The sequence below is a fragment of the Pezoporus wallicus genome, unplaced genomic scaffold, assembly GCF_028554395.1.
Source record: "Pezoporus wallicus isolate ANWC-B61680 ecotype Strahan unplaced genomic scaffold, APGP_CSIRO_Pwel_v1 contig_10919, whole genome shotgun sequence".
Classification (NCBI taxonomy): Eukaryota; Metazoa; Chordata; class Aves; order Psittaciformes; family Psittacidae; genus Pezoporus; species Pezoporus wallicus.
Genome location: NW_026642683.1, coordinates 929 through 12662, shown reverse-complemented (window position 1 = coordinate 12662; position 11734 = coordinate 929). Strand labels below are relative to the sequence as shown.

The window sequence follows — 11734 nt, the reverse complement described above, 5'->3', positions numbered from 1 at the left end:
GGGGAGATGGGGGATATAGGGGATGGGGGGTATACGGGGTATATGGGGTATGAGAGATATATGGGGTATATAGGGCATATGGGATATAGAGGATATATGGGATATAGACGATATGGGGTATGGGATATAGGGGATACATGGGATATGGGATATAGGGGATACATGGGATATGGGGTATGGGATATAGGGGACACATGGGATGGGGTATGGGATATAGGGGATACATGGGATATATAGGGGATACATGGGATATGGGGTATGGGATATAGGGGACACATGGGATATAGGGCATACATGGGATATGGGGTATGGGATATAGAGGATACATGGGATATGGGATATGGGGAATACATGGGATATGGGGTATGGGATATGGGGTAGGGGATATGGGGTATGGGGATGTGGGGCATGGGATTTGGGGTATGGGATATGGGGAATACATGGGATATGGGGCATACATGGGATATGGGGGTATGGGATATAGAGGATACATGGGATATGGGGTATGGGATATGGGGAATACATGGGATATGGGGTATGGGATATGGAGGATACATGGGATATGGGGTATGGGATATGGGACACGGCCCCAAGCAGGGCCAAGGGCACCAGCACCAGCCATGAGCTCACCTGAGGCTGTGGGTCCGACCAGAGCAGGTCACACATGGGGCCTGGTAGAGAGGGGACAGTGAGGGACCCCATAGGAACCCCATAGGGAACGCATAGGAACACCCCATAGGGATCCCATAGGAACCCCATAGAGAATCCATAGGAACCCTACAGGGACCCCATAGGAACCCCATAGAGATCCCATACCGATCCCATAGAGACACCATAGAGATCCCATAGGGACCCATAGGAACCCCATAGGAACCCATACTGACCCCATAGGAATCGATAAGAACCCCATAGGGACCCACAAAAACCCCATAGAGACCCCATAGAGACCCCATAGGAACCCACAGAGACCCCATAGGAACCCATAAGGACCCCATAGGGACCCACAGGAACCCCATAGGAACCCTACAGAGACCCCATAGAGACCCCAAAGGAACCCATAGAGACCCCATAAGAACCCACAGAGACCCCATAGGAACCCATAGAGACCCCATAAGAACCCATAGAGACCCCATAGGAACCCATAGAGACCCCACAGGAACCCATAGAGACCCCATAGGACCCCATAGAGACCCCATAGGACCCAGCTCCCACCTGAGTCCGGAGGCTGCCGGTTCCTCTCGATCTTGCGGATGTCATCGAGGGTGACCCCGTCCTCGCTGAAGAGCCCCCCATGCATGATCTGGGGCAAGGGGGGCAATGGGGCAAGGGGCACCCAATGGGGGCAATGGGCCCCCGGCACCCAATGGGGGCAATGGGCACCCAGCATCCAATAGGGGCAATGGGGACCCAGCACCCAATAGGGGCAATGGGCACCCAGCATCCAATAGGGGCAATGGGCACCCAGCACCCAATAAGGGCAAAGGGGACCCGGCACCCAACGGGGGCAATGGGCACCCAGCACCCAATGGGGGCAATGGGCACCCGGCACCCAATAGGGGCAATGGGCACCCAGCATCCAATAGGGGCAATGGGGACCCGGCACCCAACGGGGTCAATGGGCACCCGGCACCCAATGGGGGCAATGGGCACCCAGCACCCAATGGGGGCAATAGGGACCCAGCACCCAACGGGGGCAATGGGCACCCAGCACCCAATAAGGGCAATGGGGACCCGGCACCCAATAGGGGCAATGGGCACCCGGCATCCAACAGGGGCAATGGGGACCCAGCACCCAATGGGGGCAATGGGGACCCAACACCCAACAAGATGCTCATGGCCATGGGGCACCCAGCACCCAATGGGGAGCTGAATGGATGTGACCACTGGGGACCCAGCACCCAATAGGGAGCTGATGGCCATGGCCATTGGGGGATCGAGCACCCAACAGGGAGTTGATGGCCATGGGGGACCCAGCACCCAACAGGGACAATGGGGACCCAACACCCAACAGGGAGCTCATGGCCATGGCCATTGGAGACCCAGCACCCAACAGGGACAATGGGGACCCAACACCCAACAGGGAGCTCATGGCCATGGCCATTGGAGACCGAGCACCCAACAAGAACAACGGGGACCCAACACCCAACAAGATGCTCATGGCCATGGCCATTGGAGACCCAGCACCCAACAGGAACAATGGGGACCCAACAAGATGCTCATGGCCATGGCCATTCGAGACCCAGCACCCAACAGGAACAATGGGGACCCAACAAGATGCTCATGGCCATGGCCATTCGAGACCCAGCACCCAACAGGAACAATGGGGACCCAACAAGATGCTCATGGCCATGGCCATTCGAGACCCAGCACCCAACAGGAACAATGGGGACCCAACAAGATGCTCATGGCCATGGCCATTGGAGACCGAGCACCCAACAAGAACAACGGGGACCCAACACCCAACAAGATGCTCATGGCCATGGCCATTGGAGACCCAGCACCCAACAGGAACAATGGGGACCCAACAAGATGCTCATGGCCATGGCCATTGGAGACCCAGCACCCAACAGGAACAATGGGGACCCAACAAGATGCTCATGGCCATGGCCATTCGAGACCCAGCACCCAACAGGAACAATGGGGACCCAACAAGATGCTCATGGCCATGGCCATTGGAGACCCAGCACCCAACAGGAACAATGGGGACCCAACAAGATGCTCATGGCCATGGCCATTGGAGACCCAGCACCCAACAGGAACAATGGGGACCCAACAAGATGCTCATGGCCATGGCCATTGGAGACCCAGCACCCAACAGGAACAATGGGGACCCAACAAGATGCTCATGGCCATGGCCATTGGAGACCCAGCACCCAACAGGAACAACGGGTACCCAACAAGATGCTCATGGCCATGGCCATGGGACACCCAGCACCCAATGGGGAGCTGGTTGGATGTGACCACTGGGGACTCCCACCCCCCAGCTCACCAGCACTTTGCCGTTGATGCACTGGGCCAAGGGGAGCCACTCGAAGACCTCGCTGAAGAGCGCGAACATCTGCGCCGTGTACTTGGCCTTCACCTCGCCCTCGAAGCCGTAGATCTGGTTCATGTTGTCCGTCTCGTGGTTCCCTGCGTGGGGGGCGGCTATGGGGCGCAGTGCCGGGGGGCACGGCCCCCGGCAATGGGGCTCCAGGCGGGGGGGGGGGACGGGACGGGACACGGGACATGGGACCCAACCCATGGTACAATGGTGGCTCTATGGTCATGGAGAGGAAAGCCAACGCTAATGACCATGGAGAGACCCAACACCATGAAACAATGGTGGCCCCATAACCGTGGAGATGGGACCCAACGCCATGGCACGATGGTGCCCCATAACCATGGGGAGGAGACCCAACGCCATGGCATGATGGTGGCGCCATGACCATGGAGAGACCCAACGCCATGACACAATGGTGGCCCCATAAGCATGGAGAGGAAACACAACCCCATGGCAAGATGGTGGCCCCATAACCATGGGGAGGAGACCCAAGACCATGGCACGATGGCGGCCCCATAACCATGGAGAGGAGAGCCAACCCATGGCATGATGGTGGCTCCATAACCATGGAGAGGGACCCAACCCCATGGCACGATGGTGGCCCCATGAGTGGTGGGGACAAGGGACATAGGATGGTGGCCCCATAACCATGGAGAGGAGAGCCAACCCCATGGCACCATGGCGGCCCCAAGAGCTTGAGGATGGTGGCCCCATAACCATGGAGAGGGACCCAACCCCACGGCACGATGGTGGCCCCATGAGCCTGGGGACAAGGGACACGGGCTGATGGCCCCATAACATGGAGAGGGACCCAACCCCACGGCACGATGGTGGCCCCATGAGGGGGGGACGAGGCCGGGCCATGCCGAGGCCCGTCCCTTACCCCGGAGGAGGTGGAAGTGGTCGGGGTAGAGCAGCTTGAAGCCGAAGAGGGTGAGGATCACCTCGACCGAGAAGGAGCCGCGGTCCACGAAGTCCCCGTTGAAGATCTGGCCCCAGCTCAGGAAGGGATCGGCAGGGTCCCCCCCCCAACCGGGGCCTCCGGCACCGGGCCCCGGCCTGGCCCCACTGCGGCGGGGGTGGCTCCAACCCAGCCCAAGCCAACCCAACTCAATCCAAGCTAACGCGACCCAATCCAACTCAACTCAACCCAACCCAGCTCAACCCAACTCAAGCCAATGCAACCCAACCCTACCCAATCAGACCCAATCCAACTCAACTCAATCCAACTCAAATCAAGTCAACCCAACCCAACCCTACCCAATCAGACCCAATCCAACTCAACTCAACCCAACTCAATCCAACCTAATCCAACCCAACTTAAATCAAGTCAACCCAACCCAGTCCAACCCAACCCAATCCAACTCAACCCAAGTCAACCCACCCCAACTCAAATCAACTCAACCCAACCCAAACCACCTCGACCCAATCCAAACCAACACAAACTGTCAACCCAACCCAATCTAAACCAACTTAATCCAAACCAATTTAACCCAACCCAATCCAATGCAACTCAACCCAAGTCAACCCAACCGAATCCAACCCAACTCAACCTGATCCAACCCAACCCAACTCAATCCAACCCATCCCTACCAACAATACCCATTAAGACCCAATCCAACTAAACCCAACCCAACCCCACCCAACTTAACCCAACCCAGCTCAACCTAACCCAATCAAACCCAACCCAATCGAACCCAACTCAACCCAACCCAACCCAATCGAACCCAACCCAACCCAACCCCACCCAACTTAACCCAACCCAGCTCAACCTAACCCAATCAAACCCAACCCAATCGAACCCAACTCAACCCAACCCAACCCCACCCAACTTAACCCAACCCAGCGCAACCTAACCCAATCAAACCCAACCGAATCGAACCCAACTCAACCCAACCCAACCCAACTCAACCCAACCCAATCAAACCCAACCCAACCCAATCAAACCCAACCCAATCGAACCCAATCGAACCCAACCCAACCCAACTCAACCCAACCCAAGGGATACATAAGGGTTGGACTCGGAGGGCAGCCCGTTGAGCTCGAAGATGTTCAGCAGATCATAGAACTGCCCATGGGTGTCCCCACACACCGTCACCTGCTCCGTCTATGGGGCAGGGGGCGGGACACAAATCACCACCTGGGTCAGGGGCATCCCAACCCCATCACCCCCCCCCCCCAAGGAGACCCCCAACCCACCTCCTGCAGCGTGGTTTCCACCAGTGTGGGGAGCTTGGAGAGCACCTCCTTCACCTGCACCAGGATCTGAGGGGACAAAGGGGCCCCGTGGGGGCCAAGGAGGGCACCTGTGGCACGTGGGGACCCCCTATGCCCCCATTAAGCCCATTGCCCCCATTGCCATTACCCCCATTACCCCCATTCACCCATTGCCCCCATCACCCCATTAATCCCATTGCTCCCATTACCCCCATTAACCCCATTGCCCCCATTACATCGTTGCCCCCATAAGCCCATTGCCCACATTACCCCATTGCTCCCATTACCCACATTACCCCCATTACCTCATTGCCCCTATTACCCCATTACCCCCATAGCCCCCATTACCTCATTGCCCCCCCCATAACCCCTATTACCCCATTACCCCCATAACCTCTATTACCCCATTACCCCCATAACCCCTATTACTCCATTACCCCCATTACCCCATAACCTCTATTACCCCATTACCCCCATAACCCCTATTACTCCATTACCCCCATTGCCCCCATTGAACCCATTACCCCCATAGCCCCCATTACCCCATAACCCCCATTACCCCCCTTACCCCATTGCCCCCATTACCTGGTAGGCACATTTCCTATGGAGCTTCTTCTGGTCCTTGTACCACTGCATCAGGTCCTTCATGAAGGCCAAGGTCACTTTGCCATCGTCCAGCTTGGGGCCGCTGTACTCGTCCTCGATGGCTGCGCCACAAACACACCGGGGACCATGGGGACCATGGGGACAATGGGGGCAATGGGGACCATGGGGACAATGGGGACCATGGGGACAATGGGGACCATGGGGACAATGGGGACCATGGGGGCAATGGGGACAATGGTGAGCTCCATGGGGACCCTTATGGGGATCTGGAGACCCTCATGGGGATGCCAAGACCTCGATGAGGACCCTTATGGGGTCCTGGAGACCCCCATGGGGATGCCAAGTCCCCCATGGGGCCCGTCGTGGTGATACCAAGCCCCTTCCCCCGCGCTGAGGGTCAATGGGGGTCAATGGGGGTCAATGGGGGTCTATGGGGATCAATGGGGTTCAATACAGGTCAATAGGGTCAATGCGGGTCTATGTGGGTCAATGGAAGTCAATGGGGGTCTATGGGTGTCAAAGTGAGTCAATGGGGGTCAATGGGTGTCTATGTGGGTCAATGTGGGTCTATGTGGGTCAACGGGGGTCAATGTGGGTCAACGGGGGTCTATGGGGGTCAACGGGGGTCAATGCGGGTCTATGTGGGAGTCAAAGTGAGTCAATGGGGGTCAATGGGGGTCTATGTGGGTCAACCGGGGTCAATATGGGTCAAAGTGAGTCAATGTGGGTCAATGGGGGTCTATGTGGGTCAACACACGTCTATGTGGGTCAATGGGGGTCAACGGGAGTCAAAGTGAGTCAACAGGGGTCAATGGGGGTCAGTGGGGGTCTATGTGGGTCAATGGGGATCAATGGGAGTCAAAGTGAGTCAACGGGGGTCAATGGGGGTCAAAGTGAGTCAACAGGGGTCAGTGGGGGTCTATGTGGGTCAATGGGAGTCAAAGTGAGTCAATGGGGGTCAACGGGGGTCTATGGAGGTCTATGGGGGCCAATGGGGGTCTATGTGGGTCTATGTGGGTCAATGGGAGTCAAAGTGAGTCAACAGGGATCAATGGGGGTCTATGGGGGTCTATGGGGGTCAGTGGGGGTCTCACTCATGCTCTCGATGTCCAAGGAGTCGACCACGGAGCGCTTGTGCTCGTCGGAGGCGATGGCGCGCTCGAAGGCCTTCTGCTTGACCAGCTTGTGGCACTCCTGGTACTTGAGCTTGGCGTCCTTGTCGTGGGGCCGCACCTTCACCACCTGCCGCCGGGGGGCACCCATTGACCCACGGCCACCCACGGGCGCCCATCGAACCACGGCCACCCATAGGAACCCATTGACCCATGGGCGCCCATCGAACCATGGGCACCCATTGACACATGGGCACCCATCGACCAACGGCCACTCATAGGAACCCATTGAGCCATGGGCACCCATTGACACATGGGCACCCATCGACCCACGGCCACCCACAGGAACCCATTGACACATGGGCACCCATCGAACCATGGGCACCCATTGACGCATGGGCGCCCATCGACCCACGGGCACCCATAGGAACCCATTGACGCATGGGCACCCATCGACCCACAGGTGCCCATCGACCCACGGGCACCCATAGGAACCCATTGACGCATGGGCACCCATTGACCCACGGGCACCCATCGACCCACGGCCACCCATAGGAACCCATTGAGCCATGGGCATCCATTGACACATGGGCACCCATAGGAACCCATTGACACATGGGCACCCATCGAACCATGGGCACCCATTGACCCATGGGCGCCCATCGACCCACGGCCACCCATAGGAACCCATTGACCCATGGGCGCCCATCGACCCACGGCCACCCATAGGAACCCATTGACCCATGGGCGCCCATCAAACCATGGGCACCCATTGACCCATGGGCGCCCATCAACCCACGGGCACCCATAGACCCATGGGCACCCATTGACTCATGGGCATCCCTTGACCCATGGGCACCCATAGGAACCCATTGACGCATGGGCACCCATCGACCCACGGGCACCCATTGACCCATGGATGCCCATTGACCCACGGCCACCCATAGGAACCCATAGACCCATGGGCATCCATTGACACATGGGCACCCATTGACACATGGGCACCCATCGACCCACGGCCACCCATAGGAACACATTGAGCCATGGGCATCCATTGACACATGGGCACCCATCGAACCATGGGCACCCATTGACCCATGGGCGCCCATCGACCCATGGCCACCCATAGGAACCCATTGACCCATGGGCGCCCATCGACCCATGGCCACCCATAGGAACCCATTGACACATGGGCGCCCATCAACCCACGGGCACCCATAGGAACCCATAGACCCATGGGCACCCATTGACTCATGGGCATCCCTTGACCCATGGGCACCCATAGGAACCCATTGCCAACCATTGATCCATGGGCACCCATTCCCACCCATTGACCCACAGGCACCCATAGGAACCCATCGACCCAGAGGCACCCATGGACCCATGGGCGCCCACTGCCAACAATTGACCCAGAGCCACACATAGGCACACACTGCCAACCACTAACCCCATTACACCCCATAATAACCCATTATAACCCCATTACACCCCATTATAACCCCATTATAACCCCATTACACCCCATTAAACCCCATTCTACCCCCATTACCATCTCATAGTCCCTCAGGGCAGCCCTGAACCTGCCCAGAGCCATGTAACTGTGCCCCCATTACCCCATTACACCCCATTATAACCCATTATAACCCATTACACCCCCATTACCATCTCATAGTCCCTCAGGGCAGCCCTGAACCTGCCCAGAGCCATGTAACTGTGCCCCCATTACCCCATTACACCCCATTATAACCCATTATAACCCATTATAACCCATTACACCCCCATTACCATCTCATAGTCCCTCAGGGCAGCCCTGAACCTGCCCAGAGCCATGTAACTGTGCCCCCATTACCCCATTACACCCCATTATAACCCATTATAACCCATTATAACCCATTATAACCCATTCTAACCCATTACACCCCCATTACCATCTCATAGTCCCTCAGGGCAGCCCATTAACCTGCCCAGAGCCTTTTAACCCCATTACACCCCATTATAACATTATAACCCCCCATTATAACCCATTATAACCCATTATAACCCATTATAACCCATTATAACCCATTATACCCATTACCCCCATTAACCCATTATAACCCATTATAACCCATTACACCCCATTATAACCCATTATAACCCATTCTACCCCCATTACCATCTCATAGTCCCTCAGGGCAGCCCTGAACCTGCCCAGAGCCATGTAACTGTGCCCCCATTACCCCATTACACCCCATTATAACCCATTATAACCCATTATAACCCATTATAACCCATTATAACCCATTATAACCCATTATAACCCATTATAACCCATTACACCCCCATTACCATCTCATAGTCCCTCAGGGCAGCCCTGAACCTGCCCAGAGCCATGTAACTGTGCCCCCATTACCCCATTACACCCCATTATAACCCATTATAACCCATTATAACCCATTATAACCCATTATAACCCATTATAACCCATTATAACCACATTATAACTCCATTATACCCCATTATAACCCCCTATAACCCCATTATACCCCATTATAACCCATTATAACCCCCCATTACCATCTCATAGTCCCTCAGGGCAGCCCTGAACCTGCCCAGAGCCATGTAACTGTGCCCCCATTACCCCATTACACCCCATTATAACCCATTATAACCCATTATAACCCATTATAACCCATTATAACCCATTATAACCCATTATAACCCATTATAACCCATTATAACCCATTACACCCCATTACCATCTCATAGTCCCTCAGGGCAGCCCTGAACCTGCCCAGAGCCATGTAACTGTGCCATTACCCCATTACCCCATTACACCCCATTATAACCCATTATAACCCATTATAACCCATTACACCCCCATTACCATCTCATAGTCCCTCAGGGCAGCCCTGAACCTGCCCAGAGCCATGTAACTGTGCCCCCATTACCCCATTACACCCCATTATAACCCATTACACCCCATTATAACCCATTATAACCCATTATAACCCATTATAACCCATTATAACCCATTATAACCCATTACACCCCATTACCATCTCATAGTCCCTCAGGGCAGCCCTGAACCTGCCCAGAGCCATGTAACTGTGCCCCCATTACCCCATTACACCCCATTATAACCCATTATAACCCATTATAACCCATTACACCCCATTATAACCCATTATAACCCATTATAACCCATTATAACCCATTATAACCCATTACACCCCATTATAACCCATTATAACCCATTATAACCCATTACACCCCATTATAACCCATTATAACCCATTATAACCCATTATAACCCATTATAACCCATTATAACCCATTACACCCCCATTACCATCTCATAGTCCCTCAGGGCAGCCCTGAACCTGCCCAGAGCCATGTAACTGTGCCCCCATTACCCCATTACACCCCATTATAACCCATTATAACCCATTATAACCCATTACACCCCATTATAACCCATTATAACCCATTATAACCCATTACACCCCATTATAACCCATTATAACCCATTATAACCCATTACACCCCATTATAACCCATTATAACCCATTACCATCTCATAGTCCCTCAGGGCAGCCCTGAACCTGCCCAGAGCCATGTAACTGGCCGCCCTCCTGTAGTAGCCCTTGAGGTAGGCGCTGTCGAGCTGCAGGGCGCGCGTGGCGTCCGCCAGGGCGGCGCCGTAGCTCTCGGCCCGCAGGTGCGCCAGGCTCCGGTTCCCGTAGTAGACGGCGTTGCCCGGGGCCAGCTCGATGGCGCTGCTGTAGAAGCGAACGGCCTGGTCGTAGTCCTGGCCTGAGAGAGACATGGGGGAGATGGGGGAGATGGGGGAGAGAGATGGGGGAGATGGGGGAGATGGGGGAGATGGGGGAGATGGGGGGAGATGGGGGAGATGGGGGAGATGGGGGAGATGGGGGAGATGGGGGGAGATGGGGGAGATGGGGGGAGATGGGGGGAGATGGGGAATGGGGGGGATGGGGAGATGGGGGGAGATGGGGGAGATGGGGGAGAAGGCGGGAGATGGCGGGAGATGGGGGCGATGGGGGAGATGGGGGAGATGGGGGGAGATGGGGGAGATGGGGGAGATGGGGGAGATGGGGGAGATGGGGGAGATGGGGGAGATGGGGGAGATGGGGGAGATGGGGGGAGATGGGGGAGATGGGGGAGATGGGGGGAGATGGGGGGGAGATGGGGGGATATGAGGGGGGTATAGGAGGGGAGATGGGGGGGGGAGATGGGGGAGATGGGGGAGATGGGGGAGATGGGGGAGATGGGGGAGATGGGGGGAGATGGGGGAGATGGGGGAGATGGGGGGAGATGGGGGAGATGGGGGAGATGGGGGAGATGGGGGAGATGGGGGAGATGGGGGAGATGGGGGAGATGGGGGGAGATGGGGGAGATGGGGGGAGATGGGGGAGATGGGGGAGATGGGGGAGATGGGGGAGATGGGGGGAGATGGGGGAGATGGGGGAGATGGGGGGAGATGGGGGGAGATGGGGGGGAGATGGGGGAGATGGGGGGGAGATGGGGGGAGATGGGGAATGGGGGGGGATGGGGGGGAGATGGGGAATGGGGGGAGATGGGGGGAGATGGGGGGAGATGGGGGGAAATGGGGGGATGGGGTGGGGGGAGATGGGGGGTATGGGATGGGGGAGATGGGGGGAGATGGGGGGAGATGAGATGGGGGAGATGGGGGAGATGGGGGGAGATGGGGGGAGATGGGGGAGATGGGGGGAGATGGGGGATATGGGGGGGC

General features: G+C 56.5%; 1 protein-coding gene across 1 annotated transcript; it reads right to left on the bottom strand.

Annotated features, from left to right (window-relative positions):
- Window positions 1–585: 585 nt before the first annotated feature.
- PPP5C (protein phosphatase 5 catalytic subunit) lies at window positions 586–10773 on the bottom strand (the record flags this gene model as incomplete). The annotated part of the gene is made up of 9 exons (XM_057432077.1): window positions 586–671; window positions 1213–1300; window positions 2990–3132; window positions 3927–4032; window positions 5052–5150; window positions 5243–5308; window positions 5846–5967; window positions 6961–7108; window positions 10532–10773. Coding segments are annotated over 9 exons (1100 nt in total), but the record flags the coding sequence as incomplete, so codon positions are not given.
- Window positions 10774–11734: the final 961 nt, after the last annotated feature.